The 24151-nt window shown below is 47.2% G+C and overlaps 1 protein-coding gene across 4 annotated transcripts; it reads right to left on the bottom strand.

The window, feature by feature from the left end:
• Positions 1-4: 4 nt before the first annotated feature.
• Positions 5-23837, bottom strand: DDB2 (damage specific DNA binding protein 2). 4 transcript variants are annotated; one of them, XM_019036445.3, is made up of 11 exons: positions 23595-23837; positions 23010-23202; positions 21800-21936; positions 21231-21422; positions 6263-6408; positions 4547-4646; positions 4285-4462; positions 3807-3949; positions 1219-1383; positions 1037-1082; positions 5-415 (listed from the first exon to the last, which is right to left on the bottom strand). In XM_019036445.3, the coding sequence occupies exons 2-11, from the start codon at positions 23134-23136 to the stop codon at positions 366-368; spliced, it is 1284 nt and encodes a 427-aa protein (XP_018891990.1). In that variant the 5' UTR covers positions 23137-23202; positions 23595-23837; the 3' UTR covers positions 5-365. The 4 variants fall into 4 exon arrangements, with proteins under 4 accessions (XP_018891990.1, XP_063567246.1, XP_055210868.1 ...); XM_063711176.1 differs by having other exon boundaries at positions 23010-23806; XM_055354893.2 differs by lacking the exons at positions 3807-3949; positions 4285-4462; positions 4547-4646; positions 6263-6408 and having other exon boundaries at positions 23595-23817.
• Between the last annotated feature and the right edge of the window lie 314 nt (positions 23838-24151).

Below are 24151 nucleotides of genomic sequence, written 5' to 3'. Positions count from 1 at the left end.
AAGCTCAGTCGGTATGGTTTTATTGGCCATATCAAAAGTGAGCAAATAACTGCTTGATCCCTCTGCTACCACCCACTGAGAGGAGAAAAGTCATTTAGTTCCAAGATAACCTTGGTTCCAGGCTAGATACAGAGGGGCCCTTGGGACAGCTGTGTCACCAACTCTGGAGCAGTCTCTGGAGGCAAGTCCAGAGCATTAACATGAAAGTGTCCCAGTCCCACAGTGCCCCAGGTCCCAGCACCCCTGCTCCAACCCTAGCCTTGGATACTTTTGGCCCTTTAACAAATCGCCACCTTTGCTTGCAGGGCTTGATCCCATGTGTGGGCTCCAAGGCCTTGTCTGGCCCACACCTTCTTTAGTGTCTCTCACTTCCGTGTCCTGGCTTCCTCCTGGCTCCAGATGAGAATGTGGTAACCTAGGAGGAGTGAGACCAGTCTGACTTACACCTTCTGTTACCAATCTCTCAGAGCCTGGGGCTGGCCCGCAAACCTACGATTTGGTAAAGAAATACTAGGAAGGCTGGGCATGGTGGCTCAAGTCTGTAATCCCAGCACTTTGGGAGGCTGAGGTGGGCGGATCACGAGGTCAGGAGACCGAGACCATCCTGGCTAACACGGTGAAACCCTGTCTCTACTAAAAATACAAAAAATTAGCTGGGCGTGGTAGCGGGCACTTGTAGTCCTAGCTACTCGAGAGGTTGAGGCAGGAGAATGGCGTGAACCCAGGAGGCGGAGCTTGCATTGAGCCGAGATCACGCCACTGCACTCCAGCCTGGGGGGACAGAGCGAGACTCCGTCTCAAAAAAAAAAAAAAAAAAAAATACTAGGAAACTGGACAGTAGCCAGGCATTGCATGACCAAGACAAAGCCAGAGGAATGGAGGGCCTCGGCTATAGAGACCACTGTCTCCCAGCCATCTTGTTCGTGGGCCACTGCCCTGGGGTGAATGTGGCAGGGCGGGGCTGCGGCTGGCCCGCACTGAACCTTGGGAAGTAGGATCAGACTTGGCAAGTCAGAGACATTCTCCTCCTACTCACCCATTGCAGAGGCCAGCGTGTCCCCCATGGGATTGAATTCATTAAGCTGCAGAGACAAGAGTGTCAACATGAGGAGAGGGTGAAGGTATTAGCAGAGACACCTGATTTCTGGTCACTTTTGGTCAATAAGGTAGGTTGAATCCCTGCTTCCTCCCATCATTATTTGAGGACTCAAGCCTCACCGAACTGATGCCAGAAGATTCTGGGTCATAGAGCTGACACATCATCTTCCCTGAGTTTCCATCGAACACATCGATCGTCCTCAATTCATAAGGGGTACAACTTTTGAAATTAGGATCTGGGTATCGGCCCACAACAATGAGGTTGTAGCGAGGATGCCAGGCTGCCTAGGAGATGGAGAGGCCGGTCATGAGGGTAAACACAGAACATGATCAAGGGGAACATCAAAAACAAATATGAACAAAGAGGAACATCAAAAGTATTCTTTGGGCTGAGTGCGGTGGCTCACGCCTGTAATCTCAATACTTTGGGAGGCTGAGGCAGGCGGATCACGAGGTCAGGAGATCGAGACCATCCTGGCTAACATGGTGAAACCCCGTCCCTACTAAAAATACCAAAAAAAAATTAGCTGGGCGTGGTGGTACATGCCTGTAGTCCCAGCTACTTGGGAGGCTGAGGCAGGGGAATCACTTGAACCCGGGAGGCGGAGGTTGCAGTGAGTGAAGATCATGCCACTGCACTCCAGCCTAGGTGACAGAGCAAGACTCTCAAAAAAAAAAAAAAAAAAGTAGTATTTGCCAGTAACAAGCCAACCTAATAATGGAGATAAGTCTTACAGAAAACTACAAGAATGGTTTTAGGTTGTATGTGCCTCTGCCATTGCACATTTTTAATCCCTAGCTGGCCTCCCTGGCCCTTAGGGCACCTTCAGGCCTTCTCCCTCATTTGCATTTCCTAAGATCATACCAACTGATAAACGTTTTAACATCAGCCTGACCCAGATACTGACCTAAGAGGCCTACAACAAAGCAGAAAAAGCCTCTGGTGACCAAACCCTAACAGGACTTGAGTTCTGGACGAGCCCCACTGTCATCCCGTCTCCATCAACACGAATAATTAAAAGCTGAGTGTAAAATTGCTAATGGCTAAAAAAGAGAAGGAAACCCACATTCCCCAGATCACCCCACTAAAAACAAATCTGGCAGTTATTAAAATGGCAGAATTGGATGGGATTTTCCTAAACTTCTCAAGGAAGTTTTGAAGGAAGAAAGACATGGTTAGCAGGAAGGAAGAAATAGTACATGCGAAGGCTTAGAAATAAGTCACAAATCACACACAGGAAGCTGTAATGACTTACGACACCTGGCTAGATACAAACTGGAACATGCAGACAGATGGATTATCGGGAACATTGATGGATTAACAGGAACACCAACTGGGGAAGGATTCTTGACATTATTTATTAAGAGCTTGGATGTGATTGAGGTACATGGGGGCCACTCAATATTCAATCATCATTTATTGAGTACTTACCAGTACTTACCAGGTGCTGGGCATGGGGCCAAGTGCTTTAAGTATACTGACTCATCTTCACAACAACCCTATCAGTTAGAGACTAGTATTCCCTTTTTGCAGATGAGGAAACAGATCCAAAATATAAGTAATTTGCCCAAGGATTCTAACCCGGGGGGTCTGGCTGCTGGAAACTGGTGCTCCCCACCACTATTCTGAACTGACCAGAGAAGTATAGGCATAAAACCTGAAGATCTGAAGAGGATCTGTAGTTTTGGAAAAGAATGCGGAACTAGCAGAGCTCAGTCTGCATGGGGGCTCAGGCAAGAAGGCATCAAAGGACTTGAAAGCTATTAGTGTTGGGGACTAATGATAGAGAAGCTATTAACAAGAGCCTGAGAAAAGGTGGGAAAATAAAAGACATTTTTATTATTAGAAGCACTGAAACCTGCAAGACAAACTAAGAAGGCAAAGTTGCCAGGCGCGGTGGCTCATGCCTGTAATCCTAGCACTTTGGGAGGCCAAGGTGGGGGGATGGCTTCAACCTAGGCGTTCAAGACCAGCTTGGGCAACATGGCAAAACCCCATCTCTATAAAAAATAAAAAAATTGGCTGGGTATGGTGGCGCATACCTGTAGTCCAATCTACTTCCGAGGCTAAGGCGGAAGGATTGCTTGAACCCAGGAGGTTGAGGCTGCAGTGAGCTATGTTTGTGCCACTGCACTCCAGCCTGGGTGACAGAGCAAGACCGTTTCAAGAAAAAAAAAAAAAAAAAAAGGATCAGCCTGGGTAACACAAGAATACCCTGTCTCTACAAAAAAAAAAAAAAAAAAAAATAGGCAGGAGGATCACTTGAGCCTGGGAGATCAAGGCTGTAATGAACCATGATTGCCCCACTGTACTCCCACCTGGGTGACAGAGTGAGACCCTGCCTTAAAAAAAATAATAAATAAAAAATGAAGGTTTGTGGGTCAACTGTACACAGGTAACTGAAGCTGAGAAGACAGAACAGAGGGTCAGGATCTTAGAAAATTCTCACAGTGAGATCAGAGCTGGGCTGAAAAAACTCAGAAAAATATCTTATCAGCGAGACAGAAAGAAAACTCAACCATATGGGATGGCAGAAGTGGGATAAAAGGAAGAGAGAGAGCCAGTGGGTAAGAGATGCTCTGTGCTCGGGCCAGGAGCGATCTGGGGTGGCAGGCTTACCACATCAGCCCTTCCCCACTGTGGGCAGACCTGCTCCGGCCTCATGATCACAGCCTCCTTCTGCGAGCTCCTTCCCACCGCCACTCACCTTGATGGGTGTGAGGTGCTGGAAGTGACGGTGAGGGTGCGGGATCAGGCCCAGGGGGCAGTCCCACTGGGAAGCAGAGTAAACTCGGATCTCGCTCTTCTGGTCCGTGGTCAGGAGCCGGGCTCCATCGGGACTGAAACAAGCTGGCAAAGTGAAAAGCCCCTGAGCTGAAGGAACCACAAGCCCTCTGTGGTCCTGGCCTTGCAGGCCTTCTCCTGCAGGGGTACTCTCCCTCCCACTCCTCTCTAGACAGGAGCGGAAAGGAAGAGGTGAATCTGGGCTGTGAACAACAACAAAAAAATTCTGGAAACTCAGCAGCTGATGGGGACAGCCACAGCCACAAAGGTTCCCAGACATCAGCTTGGCAGACACTATCAGGGGTAAAGGTTTGACGTAGTGGCTTCCACACTGAGGGAAAACCCCAGCAGTGGTCAGACAGGCAGGGTCTGCAGGAGAGATGAGGTCTGGGATATCACACCTGCGTTGACAGGATGCCTGTGCGGCAGCGAGTAGAGGAAGCTGGCTTTCCCTCTAACCTGGCGCAGGTCCCAAATTTTCACTGTTTGATCTACGGAGGCTGTGGCCAGGAACCAATCACAGCATGGGTTCAGGGCCACATGCGTCACTTTCTTTTTGTGCATTCTGAGATTCCAAAGCTGCAGAGAAGAGCTCGGTTCAGGTGGGGACACAGAACCGAGGTGGGGGCGAGGGAGGGAAAGGCAGGACCTCGGAGAACGCACCTCTTTGCCGTCCATGTTCAGCAGGATCACGTTCCCCACGTTGTCTCCTGTGACCACCATTCGGCTACTAGCAGACACATCCAGGCTACAAAACCAGATGCTGGAGGGAGAGACTGTGTTGTAAGATTCTTGGGGACAGAGATAGTCCTATTTACTCACTGTTGCCACTCCGGTGACTAACCCACAGCGGGCATTCAATAAATATTTGTTGAATGAATGAATAACTGTCTTGCCGTGGATTCCTAGTGAGGAACATTCAGACTGCTCTACCGTCCAGACAGAGGGGATGGGATAATGGGGCTCAGAAATCTGTCTGGTTACGGCTGGGCCCAGGATCCCCAGCTCCTAAGAGTCCCTGAAGCAGACAAAGCTTATACCATAAAGCAAGCCCTGAGGCACGCCTGCCCCCCACACCCCGGGTTCTGAGCAAGCCTCCTTTACTGCTCTCTCCTTTCACTCTCCACCCTTTAGGCCAAAGGAGACACAAGCCAAAGAGGGATTGCCTGGCCCTGTTCCTCAGAGCTGGCTAGAAAGGCACTTCTGCCCCCTTCTGAACACTGAGGGAAAAAACATACAACCAGGAGCTCTTCTGGTCCCTCAAACCACTGGACTGGGAGGCTGACTAGGGGGGTGCTTCAGGGATCCTGCTATCCAGCCAGAAGAGCTCAGCTCACAGTTTTTCTCTCAAACCCTCAAATCCATGCTACACTGCCTTTTGCCATCCCCTATGAATATCTTCAAGCAGGAAGATTTCTTGCGGAAGAGTAGCCTGGAGCCTTGTCTATCCAATCGCCTGCTGAATTGCGTGCGCATGCACTCCTCATCCCTGCGGGACAGCCCAGGATCCAATCCAATGCTAGTTACACCCCAGCACCCTCACTTAATTCCTCAGGGAGCAGTCAGAGTCACGGCTCTAGCTGGAAATCAAAGTGACGAGTATTCTGTAATTTTTTTTTTTTTTTTTTTGGGATGGAGTTTCGCTCTTGTTGCCCAGGCTGGAGTGCAATGGCGCCATCTCGGCTCACTGCAACCTCTGGCTCCTGGGTTCAAGCGATTCTCTTGCTTCAGCCTCCCAAGTAGCTGGGAATTACAGGGGCCTACCACCACGCCCAGCTAATTTTTTGTATTGTTAGTAGAGATGGGGGTTTCACCATGTTGACCAGGCTGGTCTCAAACTCCTGACCTCAGGTGATCCACCCACCTTGGCCTCCCAAAGTGCTGGGATTTCAAGCATGAGCCACTGCACCCGGCCGCATTCTGTAATTTCTCCAGCCACTTTCTCTTGGGAAGTCCAGAGCACTTTATGGAAAAGATTCCATCCATGTAAGCTTCCACCCAGGAATAGGTCAGGTCATTACACCACAGTGAGTGCAGGGAATTCAGTCTCAAGTTCTGAGCTGTTGCTCCATTCTCTAGGTGGCTTTCTGGGTCCACACCATGCTGGCTTATCTAGTGAGGGTCAAGGTCCAGTCTAATACAGGTATGACTTACAGAAGAGCTGAGGCTCCAGAACACCTTCCCAAAGCAGTAACCCACCTGGACCAAAGGGAGGGCAGCCAAGGAGCCGTTTGAGAAAGAGAAAGAAGGGCGGAAAGTGGCTGACATCTTTCCTTTCTTCCCTGGGCCAGGTTGGGTTAAGGAAATGGGATCTGGATGCTCTTGCCGGAACTACACCTAAGCTTAGAAGCCCTTTCCCCTGCTAGTTAAACTACTCACTTGATGGTGTCTGAGCTGGCAAAAACTCGTAGAATGTTGCCTTTAAAGTCTTGCAGCCTAGTTGTTCCCTCCATTGAGGAGGCGTAAAACTGGTTGGTATTGAGAGGGTTAAACTTCAGCCCAGTGATGCTCCCTCCAGCTCCAATCTAACACGAGGAAGGAAAAAGCCAGTGAGTGATGATGGGCCTGGCAGTGAGGAACCAGGCCTGGGCACACGTGCTGCGCCGTCACAGAAGCACCCCTCGAGCAGCGCTTGGGGCCAGGTCAGCTTAGACACTAGGACGCTCTCCACAGGGCCTTCACTTCTTTTTCTTTTCCTTTGAAATAGGGTCTTTCTCTGTCACTTAGGCTGAAGTGCAGTGGCACAAACACGGCTCACTGCAGCCTCAATCTCCTGGGCTCAAGCGATCCTCCCACCTCAGCCTCCCAAGTGCGTGCCACTATGCCCAGCTAATTTTTTTTTTTTTTTTTTTTTAAGATGGGGTTTTGTCACGTTGCCCAAGCTGGTCTTGAACTCCTAAGCTCAAGCGATCCCCCTGCCACGGCTTCTCAAAGTGCTAAGATTACAGGCATAAGCCGCTTTGCCTGGCCCCTTCATTTCTTTCTTTTTTTTATTTTTATTTTTATGTTTTTGAGATGGAGTCCTGCTCTGTCACAACCTCGGCTCACTGCAACCTCTGCCTTCCAGGTTCAAGCGATTCTCCTGCCTCAGCCTCCCAAGCAGCTGGGATTACAGGTGCCCACCACCACGCATGGCTAAATTGTATATTTTTAGTAGAGACGGGGTTTCACCATGTTGGCCAGGATGGTCTGGAACTCCTGACCTCAGGTAATCCGCCACCCTTGGCCTCCCAAAGTGCTGGGATTACAGGCGTGAGCCACCGTGCCCAGCCTCCCTTCATTTATTAAGGCTTTATTTTTATTTTTTTTTAATTAACATATAGCAAATTTGGGATATACAGTTCTCTGAATTTTAACATATGTATAGATTTAAATAACCACCACCCAAATCAGGATGCAGAACATTTGCAACAGCCCAAAAACTCCATCGTGGTATCCCATTGTAATCACACCCTCCCCTCGCCCCCAGCCCCTGGCTGATCTGTTCTCCATCACTATTGTTTTGCCCTCATAGAATGTCCTATAGACTGAGCACAGTAATCCCAACACCTGGGGAGACTGAGGCGGGGGGATTGCTTGAGGCCAGGAGTTCAAGACCAGCCTGAGCAATATAGGGAGACCCCATCTCTACACACACACAAAAAATTTAGACATGGTGGTAGGTGCCTGTGGTTCTAGCTACTCAGAAGGCTGAGGTGGGAGGATGACGGAAGCCTGGAGGTCGAGGCTGCAGTGAGTTGCGATCGAATCACTGCACTCTAGCGTGGGTGACAGAGCAAGACCCTGTCTCTAAAAATAAAATAAAATAAAATTAAAAATAGAACGTCATGTAAATGAATTAGGCAGTATGCAACCTTTTGAGACTGTCTTGTTTCATTTCACTCATCATGCCTCTGAGATTCATCTGAGTTTGCTGTATCAAGAGCTCATCTCATTTTATTGCTGAGGTATTCCATTACATGGATGTGCCCTAATTTGTTATTCCCACAGTGCTCTCTTTAGAAGAGCTTCAGCTCAGAGCAGTGGCTGAGTTAGGAGGGCAGGAGTCAGATCTGTGCCCCTTCCTATTCTTCCAGACATCCCAGAAAATGATGATGAAAATAATCATGAGAATATCAATGGCTTAACCTTATTAACTGCTTACTATGTACTAGGCACTGGTTTTTTGGGGGGATTTTCTTTGTGTGTTTTTTTTTTTTTTTTTTTGAGATGAAGCCTTGCTCTGTCGCCCAGGCTGAAGTGCGGTGGCACAACCTCAGCTCACTGCAGCCTCCACCTCCTGGATTCAAGTGATCCTCCTGCCTCAGCCTCCTGAGTAGCTGGGATTACATGCCCACGCCATCACACCCGGCTAATTTTTGTATTTTTAGTAAAGACGGGTTTCACCATGTTGGTCAGGCTGGTCTCGAACTCCTGACCTCAGGTGAATGGCCTGCCTTGGCTTCCCAAAGTGCTGGGATTACAGGCGTGAGCCACTGCGCCTGGTCAGGCACTGTTTTAAGAACTTTACATCCCCAAGATGTAAAGTTCTCCACTTGTCCGCCTTTCTCCACCTTTTCCACTTCCTCTTTACGCTGCAACTATCCCAGCCTCACAGACCTGTACAAGTTCTTCTATGCAACAACCACTTAGCTATCGCAACATACTAACTGGCACGTTCCCTTCCCTCTATAAAACGTTCTAACCGCACGGTCATTCTAATGCTCATGGTCTGCCAAATGCTTGCTGGTAGTATGACAATCTTCTGCTCCCTCCAGTTGAGTTCTATGCTTACCAAACCAAGGGTTGGTTGTAGTTGTTCTTAAACCTGTTTATTCCAATTGTATCTTTTATTGCAATTAATACCAAATTTAATTAAGCATGTAAATTGATGAAATACATGCAAAAACAAAGGCCATTATTACCTACTATAAAAGCCGTGTTGAAAGCTTTGGAAGAACTTGATAATGAGTTGCAAAAATAATAGCTATTGGCTGGGCACAGTAGCTCACATCTATAATCCCAGTATTTTGGGAGGCTGGGGCAGGAGAATCGCTTAAGGCCAGGAGTTCAAAACCTTGATGCAGTGGTGCAATCCTGGCTCAGTGTAGCCCCAACCTCCTGGGCTCAAGCAATCCTCCCGCCTCAGCCTCCCAAGTAGCTGGGGCTATAGGTGTGTGTCACCATTTTTTTTTTTTTTTTTTTTTTTAGAGACAGGGTCTCACTATGTAACTCAGGCCAGTCTCAAATTCCTGGGCTCAAGCAATCCTTCCACCTCAACGTCCCAAAGTGCTGTTACAGGCATGACCCACTGGGTCCAGCCTCTATAAAAAATTATTAAAAATTAGCTGGGAGTGATGGTGCACACCTGTGCTCATAGCTATTCGAGAGGCTGAGGTGGGATGATGACTTGAGCCCAGGAGTTCAAGGCTGTAGTTAGCTATGATCCTGCCACTGCATTCCAGCCTGGGCGGCAGAGCAAGACCCTGTCTCTGTTAGGAAAAAAAAAAAAAAGAAGAGCCATCAAATTAAGCATAGGGTGAGATACTTATAAAAGATTAAGGTAATAAAAATGTAAAAGGAATCTGCAATCAGATTGCTTCACAACTGTCTTTACTTTGTATACTGAAAACCTTAAATTCGTATCAATGTCTTCAATTCAAAGTCAACACCACAGAGTTGATTCGAGTTTCTCTCTTTCCATGTTTATAATTCCCTTCTTTGACAGTGAAAAATGTGGTTCCCATTTTACTCAATATACTTACATATTTGATTAATCTCCTTGTATGTAACCAGTCTTCCACTATTGCTGCCACACACTCCCCAAATGCACGTCTTCCTTAGGATGCTTGGACTCTTTTACCCTCCCGAGGGCACAATCACCCTCTCCCCTCTCTCCACTCCCTCAACCATGCAGACACAACTTCCTTGCCCACATCAGGCGCCACGGCCGCCCCTCTCCATGCAAAAGCCCTGCTCACCCCACTTGACTCCGCCACCCCACTCTAGGCCTCCCTGTGGTTCAGCATCCTCAACCCCGCTTCAGACTTCACTATTCCATGCCCGGCCTCCTCTACTCTTCACCCCTGCCTGCATGGATGCCCTTCTGATCTTGTTTGGGCCCAGTCTCTACGTACTGAGCTGCCACCTGCCACCTGTAATGACATTCACCTCAGCTTCAGGGGCCCCAGCATCTGGCACTTCCAGCACTGTAGCCTTCCCACTACGTAAACATCTATCTTGCTTGATCCTACCTAATGAGTTTTGGTTTGAACTGTTCAGGAAGAGAAAAAGAAGATGAAGAAAGAGGAAGATAGGAAGATAGATAGGAAGATAGATAGATAGATAGATAGATAGATAGATAGATAGAAATTTCATTTTTTTTTTTTTTTTTTTTTGAGATGGAGTCTCACTCTGTAGCCCAGGCTGAAGTGCAATGGTGCGATCTCAGGTCACTGCAACCTCCGCCTCCTGGGTTTAAGCAATTCTCCAGCCTCAGCTTCCCAAGTACCTGGGATTACAGGCTCACGCCACCACGCTTAGCTAAGTTATGTATTTTTAGGAGAGATGGAGTTTCATCATGTTGGCCAGGCTGGTCTCGAACTCCTGACCTCAAATGATCCACCTGCCTCGGCCTCCCAAAGTGCTGGGATTACAGTCATGAGCCACCGGACCTGGCTGAGGAAGAGATATCGATCTTTCCTTCTTTTTTTTTTTTTTTTTTTGAGACAGAGTCCCATGCTGTTGCCCAGGCTGGAGTGCAGTGGCACAATCTTGGCTCACTGCAACCTCTGCCTCCTGGGTTCAAGCAATTCTCCTGCCTCAGCCTCCTGAGTAGCTGGGATTACAGGTACCTGCTACCATGCTCGGCGAATTTTTGTGTATTTTTAGTAGAGACAGGGTTTTGCCATGTTGGCCAGGCTGGTCTTGAAATCCTGACCTCAGGTGATCTGCCCACCTTGGCCACCCAAAGTGCTGAGATTACAAGAGTGAGCCACCGCACCCAGCCAGATATTGATCTTAAACCCTCCCTCTCCACAGACTAGAAAAAGAGGGAATAATTCCCAAGCTAAAGAGGGCAGCATAATTTTTTTTTTTTTTTGAGGCAGAGTCGTGCTCTGTCGCTCAGGCTGGACTGCAGTGGTGCACTCAGCTTACTACAACCTCTGCCTCCTGGGCTCAAGCAATTCTCAGAAATCAGCATAATTTTTTTTTTTTTTTTTTTTTTTGAGACAGAGCCTCACTCTGTTGCCAGGCTGGAGTGCAGTGGCACGATCTCACCTCACTGCAACCTCCACTTCCCAAGTTCAAACGATTCTCCTGCCTCAACCTCCCGGGTAGCTGGGATGACAGGAGTGCGCCACCACACCCAGCTAATTTTTGCATATTTAGTAGAGACGGGGTTTCACCATGTTGGCCAGGATGGTTTCCATCTCCTGACCTCATAATCCGACCGCCTCGGCCTCCCAAAGTGCTGGAACTACAGGCGTGATCCACCGCGCCTGGCCAGAAATCAGCATAATCTTGATACACAAATGTGACAAGGATTTGGCCAATTTTACACATGAACACAAATGCAAAGATCTTAAAATATTTGCCAGCTCAATCCAGTAATATTTAAAAACGATAAATATGTTATGGCCAGGATGAACTTATTCCAAGAATGCAAAGTTGGTTTAACTATTAAAAATCAATCGGGCCAGCTGGGCGTGGTGGTGGGTGCCAGCTTCTTGGGAGGCTGAGGCAGGAGAATTGCTTGAACCCGGGAGGCGGAGGTTGCAGTGAGCCAAGATTGCGCCATTGCACTCCAGCCTGGGTGACAAGAGTGAAACTCCATCTCAAAATTTTAAAAAAAAAAAATTCAGGCATCAAAAGAAACAATCCACAGAGTGAAAAGGCAATCTATGAAGTGGGAGAAGATATTTTCAAATCATAGATCTGATAAGACGTTAATATCATGGCCGGGCGCAGTGTCTCACACCTATAATCCCAGCACTTTGGGAGGCCGAGGCGGGTAGATCACCTGAGGTCAGGAGTTCAAGACCAGCCTGGCCAACATGGTGAAACCCTGTCTCTACTAAAAGCACAAAAATTAGCTGGGCATGGTGGCACATGCCTGTAATCCCAGCTACTCAGGAGGCTGAAGCAGGAGAATTGCTTGAACCCGGGAGGTGGAGACTGCAGTGAGCCGAGATTGAGCCATTACACTCCAGCCTGTACAACAGGAGCGAAACTCCATCTCAAAAAAAAAAAGTTAATATCCAGAATATATAAAGAACCCCTAAAAAACAACAACAAATAACCCAACTAAAAAACAGGCAAACAGGAGTTCAAGACCAGCCTGGGAGACATAGCAAGATCCAATCTCTATAAAAAAAAATTTTTTTTAACTTAGTAGGTCCTTTCTGTAAGAGACAGCGAAAAAAACAAAACAAAACAAAGTTAGCAAGGTATGATGGTGAGCACCTGCAGTCCCAGTTACTCGGGTGGCTAAGGCAGCAGGATCACTGGAGCCCAGAAGTTTGAGGCTGCAGTGACCTATGATTGTGCCACTGTACTGCAGCCTGGGTGACCAAGTAAGACCCTGTTTCAAAAAAAAAAAAAAAAAAAAGGCAAAGGACTTGAATAGACATTCCTTCAAAGAAAATATACAAATGGCCAAGCACACGTAAAGATGCTCAACATCACTAATCATTAGAGAAATGCAAATGAAACTACACTGCTATCACCTCACATCCCTTAGGATGGCCACTATCAAAAAAACAGAAAAGGCCGAGCATGGTGGCTCACACTTGTAATCCCAGCAATTTGGGAGGCCAAGGCAAATGAATCACCTGAGGTCGGGAGTTCAAGACCAGCCTGGCCAACATGGCAAAACCCGTCTCTACTGAAAATACAAAAATTAGCCGGGCATGGTGGTGTGCACCTATAATCTCAGCTACTGGAGGCTGAGTCAGGAGAATCAGTTGAACTCGGGAGGCAGAGGTTGCAGTAAGCTGAGGCTGTGCCACTGCATTCCAGCCTGGGCGACAGAGGGAGACTTTATCTCAAAAAAAAAAAAGAAAATAAATGTTGGTGGAGAAGTAGAGAAGTTGGGACATTTGTACACTGCTGATGGGAACATGAGATGGTATAGCCAGTATGGAAAACAATATAGCAGTTCCTCAAAAAATGAACAACACAATTACCATTTGATGAAGCAATCGTACTTATTGGCATAAGCCCCAAAGAACTGAAATCGGGGTCTCAAAGGGATATTTGCACATCCATATTCACTGCAGCATTATTCACAATAGCCAAAAGATGAAATCAACCCAAGTGTCTGTCAATGAATAAACAGATAAACAAAAGGTGGTACACGCAAACAATGGAATATTATTCAGCCTTAAAAAAGGAAATTCTGCCACATGCTACAACATGGATGAATCTTAAAACACTGCATTAAGTGAAATAAGCCTGTCACAAAAAGACAAATACTGTATGATTCCACTTAGATGAGATATCTAAAGTAGTCAAACTCACAGAAACAGAAAGTAGTACTGTGGTTGCCAGGGGATAAGGGGAGGGAGAAGTGGAGACTTGTTCAGTGGGTATAGAGTTTCAGTTTTGTAAGAAAAAAGTTCTAGTGATCTGTTGCACAACAATGTGAATATAGTTAACATTACTAAACTGTACACTTAAAAATGGTAAAGATTGTAAATTGTTTTACATGTTTTCTACCAGTTTTTTGTTTTTTTTTTTTTTTAAATAGAGATGGAGTCTCGCTCTGTTGCCCAGGCTGGAGTGCAGTGGCATAATCTCGGGTCACTGCAACCTCTGCCTCCCGGGTTCAAGTGATTCTCCTGCCTCAGCCTCCCCAGTAGCTGGGATTACAGGAGCCCGCCACCACGCCCAGCTAATTTTTTGTATTTTTAGTAGAGACGGGGTTTCACCATGTTGGCCAGGATGGTCTCGATCTCCTGACCTTGTGATCCGTCCACCTCAGCCTCCCAAAGTGCTGGGATTACAGGCGTGAGCCACCTTGCCCAGCCCATTATTTCTTACAAAGAGTTCAAAATGAAGAAAAAGAACAGTTCTTTTTTTCTTGGGAGATTGTGGCACTGCACACCAGCCTGGGCGACAGAGTGAGACTCTGTCTCAAAAAAAAAAAAAAAATCCATAAATCAAAGAAGCTTAGTGATCCCCCCACAAGCACATCATAATCATTTTTAAAGTGACCAGAAGAAAAATTACATAGACAGGAACATAAGGATAGTAGCAGACTTCTCACCAGGATGTTTTGTTTTGTTTTTTTTTTAATTGAGACAGGATCTTGCTCTGTCACCCAGGCTTGCCTAGCTCACTGAAGCCTTGTCCTCCTGGGCTTAAGCAATTCTCCCACCTCAGCCTCCTGAATAGCTGGAACTACAAGTTTGAGCCACTAGCTAATTTTTAAGATTTTTTTGTAGAGATGGGGTCTTGCTGTGTTTCCTAGGCTGGTCTTAAAGTCCTGGCCTCAAGAGGTCCCCCAGCCTCAGCCTCTCAAAGTGTTGAGATTACAGGCATGAACCATTGAGCCCAACTAGAAATCATCTTTATTTTTATTCTTTATTTATTTATTTATTTTAGATGGAGTCTTGCTCTGTCACCCAGGCTGGAGTGAAGTGGCCGATCTCGGCTCACTGCCAGCTCTGCCTCCTGGGTTCACACCATTCTCCTGCCTCAGCCTCCCAAGTAGCTGGGACTACAGGCACCCACCACCACACCCGGCTAATTTTTTTTGTATTTTTAGAACAGACGGGGTTTCACCGTGTTAGCCAGGATGGTCTCGATCTCTTGACCTCGTGATCCACCCGCCTCGGCCTCCCAAAGCGCTGGGATTACAGGTGTCAGCCACCGCGCCCAGCCTTATTTATTTATTTTTGAGATACAGTCTTGCTCTGTCACCCAGAATGGAGTGCAGTGACACCATCTCGGCTCACTGCAACCTCTGCCTCCCAGGTTCAAGATTCTCATGCCTCAGCCTCCCGGGTAGCTGGGATTACTGGTGAACGCCACCACACCCAGCTAATTTTTGTATTTTTAGTAGAGGCGGGGTTTCACCATGTTAGCCAGGCTGGTCTAAAACTCATGATCGCAAATGATCCACTTGCCTTGGCCCCCCAAAATGCTGGGATTACCGTAAGCCACAGCGCCCGGCCTAGACATCATCTTTAAAGTACTGACAGAAGAAAACTGCGAACAAATATATTGTACGCAATAAATAAATACAATTTTAATTTATCAATTAAAAAATAAAAGTTAAATAATTTTAAAAACTGTGAACCTAGAATTCTATACTTAGCAAAAACATCCTCCCTCAAAATAAAGGCAAAATACTTTTCGAGATAAACAACAGTGGAAAGTATTTATCACCAATCTGCATTATAAGAAATATGAAAGGAATTTCTTCAGGCAGAAAGAAAATATTACCAAAAGGAAATCTGGATCACATGAAAGAATGAAAGCACTGGAAATGACAATATGTGGGCAAATAGAAAAACCTTTTCTCATTTAAAAAGTATCTTTAAAACATTCCTACTCTATAATCCAGCCATTCCACTGCTAAGTATTTACCCAAGAAAAATGAAAACATATATCCACACAAATACTTGTACGTGAATGTTCACAGTCGCTTTATATGTTGCATTCAAAAACTAGAAAAAAATTCAAATGTCCTTGAACAGGTAAATGAATAAACTGTATCATATCAGTACAATGCGGCTGGGTGCAGGGGCTCACGCCTATAATCCCGGCACTTTGGGAGGCTAAGGCAGGAGGATAGCTTGAGGCCAGGAGTTTGAAACCAGCCTGTGCAACACAGTGAGACCTCTGTCTCTATAACAAAATGTTAAAATTAGCCAGGTATGGTGGCCTGTGCATGTAGTGCCAGCTACTCAGGAGGCTGAGGTGGGAGAGTCGCTTGAGCTGAGGAGGTTGAGGCTATGCTGAACCATGATCATCCCTCGGTGACACAGCAAGACCCTGTCTTAAAACAAAAAACAAAAAACAATGAACCATTATTCAGAAAGAAAAAAAAAAACTACACATAAAAATGTAGATAAATTTCAAATAATTATACTGAAAGAAGCCAGAACAAAAATAAAAGACCATATATTCTATGATTCTATTTATATATAATTCTAGAAAATGTAAATTAATTTCTAAAAATAAAAAATAGATCAGCAGTTTACAGTGAATAAGATATTGGGTAGAGAGGGGTGGATTACAAAGGGGCATAGATAACTCATCTATCTATCACTCTCCAAATATACTACAAAGGGTGGGGAAATGGGAGTTATTTTAATTGTGGTGATGGCTTCACAGTTGTACACATATGTCAAAACTCATCGAATTGTACAATTTATTCTTTTTTTCTTACTGCTTCTCTGGAGTAGGACTACCCCATAGGCTGAGAATAGCCAAATTGTACACTTGAAATAGCTGCAGTTTATGTCCACTATACCTCAATAAAGATATAATTTTAAAAACCCAGGCCGGGCGCAGTGGCTCGTGCCTGTAATCCCAGCATTTTGGGAGGCCGAGGCAGGCGGATCACTTGAGGTCAGGAGTTCAAGACCAGCCTGGCCAATATGGTGAAACCCTGTTTCTACTAAAAATATAAAATTCAGGCTGGGCACGGTGGCTCACACCTGTAATGCCAGCACTTTGGGAGGCCAAGGCAGGTGGATCACCTTAGGCCAGGAGTTCAAGATGAGCCTGGCCAACACGGTGAAACCCAGTCTCTACTAAAAATACAAAAATTAGCTGGGCATGGTGGTAGGCTCCTGTAATCCCAGCTACTCAGGAGGCTGAGGCAGGAGAATCATTTCAACTCAGGAGGCAGAGGTTGCAGTGGGCCGAGATCGTGCTACTGTACTCCAGCCTGGGCAATAGAGTGAAACTCTGTCTTAAAAAAATAAAACAAAACAAAAATTAGCTGGGTGTGGTGGTGCATGCCTGTAATCCCAGCTACTCGGGAGGCTGAGGAAGGAGAATTGCTTGAACCCAGGAGGCGGAGGTTGCAGTGAGGTGAGATCGCACCACTGCACTCCAGCCTGGGCGACAGAGCAAGACTCAGACTTGGAAAAAAAAAAAAAGTAGTGTACACATGCACAGAGGGATGCTGAAAATGGGAATTTTGGATCATATTTATTTTTTATACTTTTCTCTGTATTTTATGATAAGAATACACTGTTTTGTTTTTTGAGAGATGGAGTCTCGCTGTGAAGCCCAGGCTGGAGTGCAGTGGCACCATCTCAGCTCACTGCAACCTCCACCTCCCAGGTTCAAGTGATTCTCCTGCCTCAGATTCCTGAGTAGCTGGAACTACAGACGTGCACCACTACTCCCAGCTAATTTTTGTATTTTTAGTAGAGACAGGGTTTCACTATGTGTTGGTTCAGGCTGGTCTCGAACTCCTGACCTCAGGTGATCCACCCGCCTCGGCCTCCCAAAGTGCTGGGATTACAGGCGTGAGCCACTGCGCCTGGCCCCATACATTGTTTTTATAATAGGAATAAAATTAAGCTATCTTCATTGTGAAACTGTAATACATGTTCCCTTGCCAAGGGCCTGAAGAATGTAAAGGTCACAGCCAAGGTCAGATGACTAAAGAAGTGACAAAATGAGGCACTGTTGCTCCTCCAGTAACTGGTCTCAAATCAGCATTCTGCTGTCAGCATCTGGGAGTAAAACCAGACAGGTCTCCTCCAGACTGCCATACCCTTCCTCTGCTCCAACCTAGCTCCCTGCAAATGCAAGCCACAAAATTCAATGCCTAGACCAATCTTCATTACAGTGTAAAGAAAGTTTACACTGTAAAGAAGGTTACACGCATGTCATAAGGTGATGCAAAAAAGAAAAAAAACAATCTCAGTCTTGCACAAGTTCAAAGCACTTGTCATTATCCTGTTAGTCAGGAAGCTCTTCCCCTAGAATACCCTACACTGCTTCTTCCCATCTCCAGGCATAAGCTAAATTCCTCTATTCCCATGTCCTAGACTCCTGGAGAAAACAAGAAAACAAATTTCTTCCTGTCTGAGCTCTGGGTTCTGACTTCAACTTCAAGCTGCCTTATTAGCGGTCACCTGCCTCTTTAGCTGGGCAGGAAACCTACCCCACTCTGTCCGCGGCACTCCTCTGACTGCCTTTCTGGGGGCTTCTGGCACTTGTTCCTTGAACACCCATCTCACACTTTGAATTCCAGTCTCCCACACCTGTCTAACCTGGCCTTTTCTGGTGGTCTGCTCTCCAAATCCCTCCACTTAAGAGACCTCCTGCTGGCTGGGTGCAGTGGCTCACGCCTGTAATCCCAGCACTTCGGGAGGTCCAGGCGGGCGGATCACGAGGTCAGGAGATCGAGACCATCATGGCTAGCACGGTGAAACCCCATCTCCACTAAAAAATATTTAAAAAGTAGCCGGGTGTGGTGGCGGGCACCTGTAGTCCCAGCTACTTCGGAGGCTGAGGCAGGAGAATGGCGTGAACCTGGGAGGCGGAGCTTGCAGTGAGCCGAGATTGCGCCACTGCATTCCAGCCTGGGCGGCGGAGTGAGACTCCATCTCAAAAAAATAAACAAATAAATAAATAGAGACCTCCTCCTGGGTTCCCCCTCATGTCTACCTTTAAACCAGAGCTAGAAAAATAGTGGACTGAAGCAGAATTCAGCTGAGACGTGTGTTTAATTTCATTCAGTGCCAATATTAAGACGTTCTAGAGGCCCAGCACAGTGGCTCAGCCCTGTAATCCCGAGCAATTTGGGAAGACAAGACAGAAGGATTGCTTGAGGCCAGTAGTTTGAGACCAGGCTGGGCAATATAGAGAGACCACATCTCTAAAAATTAGCCAGGCATGGTGGTGCGTACCTGTAGTCCCTGCTACATGGGAGGCTGAAGCCAGAGGATTCCTTGAGTCAGGAAGGTGGAGGCTGCAGTGAGCTATGGTTGTGTCACTGCACTCCAGCCTGGGTGACAGAATGAGACTCAAAAAATAAAAAAAAATAAAATAATGAAGTTCTGGAGACTGGTTACACAATTTACCCAATGCCATTGAACTGTGCACTTTAAAATGGTTACGAAAGTAAATTTCATGTTATATGTATTTTATCATTATTTTTTAAAAAGTTGGCTGGGTGCGGTGGCTCACGCCTGTAATCCCAGCACTTTGGGAGGCCGAGGCAGGCGGATCACAAGGTCAGCAGATAGAGACCATTGTGGCTAACACGGTGAAACCCCGTCTCTACTAAAAATACAAAAATTAGCCAGGCGTGGCAGCATGCACCTGCAGTCCCAGCTGCTGGGGAGGCTGAGGCAGGAGAATGGCATGAATCCGGGAGGCGGAACTTGCAGTGAGCCAAGATTGCGCCACTGCACTCCAGCCTGGGTGACAGAGCGAGACTCCGCCTCAAAAAAAAAAAAAACTTTTAAATGGTTAAGGTGATACATTTTATGTTACGTGTATTTTACAATTTTTTTTAAACTCAAGATATATGATATTTAAAAAATGAGGATTTGTGTCTTTGTTTGAGAAAAATCACATCTGATATCAAAAGACCTACATTTTTGCACAACAGTCATCTCTAGTTTACCCCTGACCCTACCACCATACATTCTTTTTTTGTTTGTTTTTCTACTCTGGCTTCTGGAGCCATATAAGTTTGTGACTCCTGCTCTAAACCCAGTGTCACTTTTCACAGCACAGCCCTCCAATGTCAGCCACCAGCTGGGCTGGCTAAAGGTCCTAGAGGGGACGACACACTCACCCCTCAGCAACGGATGATAAACTCTAGCACAACAAAGACCATTCCCAAGAACTCTGTGCCAAACCTCACCCAATCACACTATGTCTTTCCTTCTTTTCTCTCCATTTATCTAATACTGCTCCTCCTCGCTCATCCATGGAGTCTTCTTTATTGACTCCAATTCACAAGGGGTTCTTCCTTCTTTCACATTCTGTAGCACTTGGCATCTGTATTGTTAATTACCTCGTATGTATACATCCCACCTGCTCAATTACACTTCAAGCCCCTCACTCATTCAACAAATATAAAGCAGCTACTCTAGGCCAAACTTTGTTCCAGGCACCGGGAATAGAATGGTGAACCAGAAAGGAAAGGTCCCTGCCATCAGTAGGCAAACATACAAATAAGCATCAGATCTCAGACACCGATCAACACTTGGGGGAAACATGAAGCAGGGTAATGATACAGGGAATGACGGTGGAGGAGTGGGATCTACGTTAGGAGTAAGGACAACCAGCAAAAGCCTCTTTGAAGAGGTAGAATCAGCAAAGACCTGCAGAGAAGACACCAGCCATGAGAAGACCATGGGGGAAAAGCACTCCAGTCAAAGGGAACAGCAATTACAGAGACCCGGTTTCAGGAATAGAAACAGCTGGTGTGGCTACAGCATAGAAGTGAGAAAAGACAATGGCGTAAGATGAGGCCAATGTGGTAAGAAGGGGCTTCAATTCTTTTTTTTTGAGATGGAGTCTCTCTCTGTTGCCCAGGCTGGAGTGCAGTGGCGTGATTTCGGCTCACTGCAACCTTCGCCTCCCGGGTTCAAGCAATTCTCCTGCCTCAGCGTCCCAAGTAGCTGGGACTACAGGCGCACACCACCACATCCAGCTAATTTTTTGTATCTTTAGTAGAGACGGGGTTTCACCATGTTGGCCAGGATGGTCTCGATCTCTTGACCTCGTGGTCAGCCCACCTTGGCCTCCCAAAGTGCTAGGATTACAGGCGTGAGCCACCGCGCCCAGCCCAGAAGGGGCTTCAATTCTATGGGTGATCAATAGTCTATATCTTCTAGTATTTTAAGGACAGGCATTAGAAAAATATATATCATCATCATTTACGTATTTGAAAATGCCCACAGTTACTTTTGATCCCAGTCCTCTTCCTGACGATTACTGGATGACATCAATATTCCTTTCATGCCTTCAACAAACACTCCTTATTTTTATTTTCTTTTATTATTATTATTATTATTATTATTATTATTATTATTATTATTATTATTTTGAGATGGAGTTTCACTCTTGTTGCCCAGGCTGGAGTGTAATGGTGCAATCTTGGCTCACTGCAACCTCTGCCTCCCAGGTTCAAGCAATTCTCCTGCCTCAGCCTCCTGAGTAGCTGGGATTACAGGCGCCTGCCACCACACCCAGCTAATTTTTGTATTTTTAGTAGAGATGGGGTTTCACCATGTTGGCCAGGCTGGTCTCAAACTCCATACCTCAGGTGAACCACCCACCTTGGCCTCCCAAAGTGCTGGGATTACAGGCGTGAACCACTGCACCCAGCCAACAAACACTTCTTTAGCACGACCTGGCATGGGGAACTGCTCACCCCTTTGATGAAGGTGGGTTTGTCCTTGATGCCAAAATTCCAGAGCATGATATCTCCCCCTTTGGAACCCACAGCCACGGTGCTGGGGTGAGTTGGGTGCCACGCCAAGGATGTAGCCCTCCTGTCAAAGGGGGCAGCCTTTTGTAATATCCGGTAAGAATCCAGAGTGTGCAAAAAGGACTGCTGGAGCCCCTGCCACAGAGAGAAATGAATTAGGTTGAATTAAAACCCAAGTTCTGGGTAAACTGCCAATCTCTGCCTCCTTCATAGATGAGCCCTAGATCCAAGTCCTCCCACCAAAGGAAAGCTAACTGCCTGCCCTGTGCATGAAAATATTTGCAATGTACACGAACTAATAATCTTGGAAAGCAACAGGGGCAGAGTGCATTCCAGCTGGGACCTTTACAACATAAGACTTTTTTTACCTGGCTGAGTGCCCAGTAGGCCAGTCACCACAGTCTGGGTGATCGGACCACTCTGACAAACCAAGCCATCATCTAATTTGGGAGCATGCAATAGTAAAAATGCACGTGCAAACCCTTGAGGACTTGAGGCAAAAAATGCCTTACCTGCTGGACAGATGGCCAGGAAGCTCTGCCCAGCTTATGCTGGTGGAGGGTCCTGACGATGCTGCGGCATGGTGGCAGGATCTGTGGGCCAGCCAGCCCCGCCCAGAGGCAGTCTGAGTCACATCTTCTGCTAGGACCTGCCAAGCAGAACAGACATATTTTCCTCTCCAATCTCACGAAAGGTTTTTCTGCTGAATTCCCCGAAAGGAAGCCTTGTTTCATTCGGCACGGTTAATCTCTGTCTCATCATCTCCTGCGGCCTTTCCATGTTTGTGTGGTCTGACCGAGCACCAGAAATAAAAAAATGAGTGAGGATTTGGCCCCTTCCCCAAAACACTCCCACAAACAGTAAGTCTGAAGTGAAAGTAAATACAGTCGTGCAGGGTTCCTGAGACCCCAGCCAAAGAAACACACAAGAATAAAGTACACTGCAGAACTCTTCCCAGTTTGGGCTGCAAAACTCGAGATGGGACTGGGTCACAATTTTATAAATCACATATAATGCACAATAAAAAGATTTTACGGCAGCATGGCAGAAGTCACCGTTTAGGAAAAGAAGGAATAGGAAGGCCTGGAAATGCTCTTAACTAGGTTACTTCTGGGGAGGTAAGTGAAATTAGAATAGCAATAAAGCAACAACTCCCGATCACCAAACTGTATTTGAGGACCCAATCACTATAGGTCCGACGTCTTGACAACCAATTCTTTCTTCTCATGGACAAAAACCACTTGATTAACAAGCCCCAGCTCGTTTTTGAGTGTCTCGAAACTCCTTATAGCCCCAGGTTCAAGCCCCAGTAAACCTCAGAGAATGAGCTTTCTAAGGAGGGAAGGAATTGGGGACTCTCACAACTGACCACCGAGGACGTGCAGCTAACAAGCGTGACTATGAAATCCAGCACACACAGCGCCAGGAAAGGTAGGATTCTCTGAAGCCGTCCTAACTGTGCAAGAACCCTGATACGAACAAGGAATCTGACAAGTCCGTGTGTCTGTTGTTACGGAGCTCATCTGCTTCCTGTTACCTAGCGGGAGAGGTGTTGAAACCTAAACACTCTGGTGTCAAAGGACCTGCAGGTAGAATGCACAGCCGGAGGCACCCGTGACCTTCGCGGGCCTCGGGAGCCTCCGAGCACCCATCCCCCGCTGCAGCCTCCTGCGCGAGCACCCTAAAAGGCGGAAATATTCAAGCAGCAGGCACAGGCAGTACCGGAGCCCTTCGCACAGAGCTTCTTGGCCTCGGGCTCCAGCTCCAAGGGACTCCTGCTCCTCTTGTTCCTGGGGCGTAATACAATCTCGGAGGTCTTCTGGGTTTCTGGGCGTTTCTTGGGAGCCATCGCGTCCTCCGTGTGAAGGGGTACTGTGCTCTATGCGAAGATCATGGAGGGAGGATTGAGAGGCCTCTGGGGAGAAACAAGGCGGGGACTACAAAACTGCGGGGCCACAGGTAGCCGAGCTAAGCCAACTTCCCGCCAAACATGCCCAGGGCTTGTTCAAACCAGCTTGAGCTCCGGCCCCACCCGTCCCGGAGACCCCGCCCCTTCCTGGAAGGCGGGGGCGCGGGGAGGGGGTGGTGCCAAGGGGCGGTGCCAGCGCTCCCGGGAGGGGCGGGAACTGCGCCAGGGCCTGTGCCAGCCCGGGTCAGCTGACCTCCCCGGAGCAAAGATGGTCCCCGGCTTTATGGATTTTTTTTTTTTTAGCGACAGGGTCTGGTTCTGTCGCCCAGCCTGGAGGGCAGTGGGGCGATCATAGCTCAGTGCAGCCTCTACCTCCTGGGCTCAAGCGATCCTCCCACCTCAGCCTCCTAAGTAGATGGGACTACAAGCGTACGCCACCACGCCCGGCTAATTTCTCTCTCTCTCTCTCTTTTTTTTCTTTTTCTGGAGAGACGGGGTCTCGCTTTGTTGTCCGGGCCGGTCTTTAACTCCTGGGCTTAAGTGATCATCCAGCCTTGACCTCCTGACACGAATCCTCCTCAAACGCGGCGCTGCCAGGCCTCTGCGGGTCCGGGGAGGAGGCCCAGTGCCAGCCAAGGCTCTGGCTCCCGCCTTGCAATTGGTGATGACGCCCGCTCGGGCTTTGGGATTGGCTGGTCCCTACAGGGTGTAGTTGGGGCGTGGCGGCTTTGTAGAGAGCTAGTGCCTTTCCTAAGTTAGAAGCTGGGCTCTACCAGCGGTCAGCTTTGCAGTCGGATTCCAGAAACTACAGTCCCATCGAATCCAAGCTGCTTCTCTGTGAAGGGAGAATGATTGGAACTCCTTGCCTTTTTTTTTTTTTTTTTTTTTTCTAGAGGCAGTGTCTCTCTTCCGTTACCCAGGCTGGTGTGCAGTGATGTAATCACAGCTCACTGCA

Source organism: Gorilla gorilla, chromosome 9 (assembly GCF_029281585.2).
Source record: "Gorilla gorilla gorilla isolate KB3781 chromosome 9, NHGRI_mGorGor1-v2.1_pri, whole genome shotgun sequence".
NCBI lineage: Eukaryota > Metazoa > Chordata > Mammalia > Primates > Hominidae > Gorilla > Gorilla gorilla.
The sequence above is the reverse complement of the archived record's forward strand: the minus strand, read 5'-3'. Positions and strand labels throughout refer to the sequence as shown.

Coding starts and splice junctions, on each gene's coding strand:
- DDB2 (XM_019036445.3), bottom strand. CDS start 23,136: ATGGCTCCCAAGAAACGCCCAGAAACCCAGAAGACCTCCGAGATTGTA. Junction 21,423..21,799: donor CCTGGCCATCTGTCCAGCAG/GTAAGGCATTTT, acceptor TCTCTGTGGCAG/GGGCTCCAGCAGTCCTTTTT. Junction 1,384..3,806: donor AGCACCTCACACCCATCAAG/GTGAGTGGCGGT, acceptor TCCATCTCCTAG/GCAGCCTGGCATCCTCGCTA.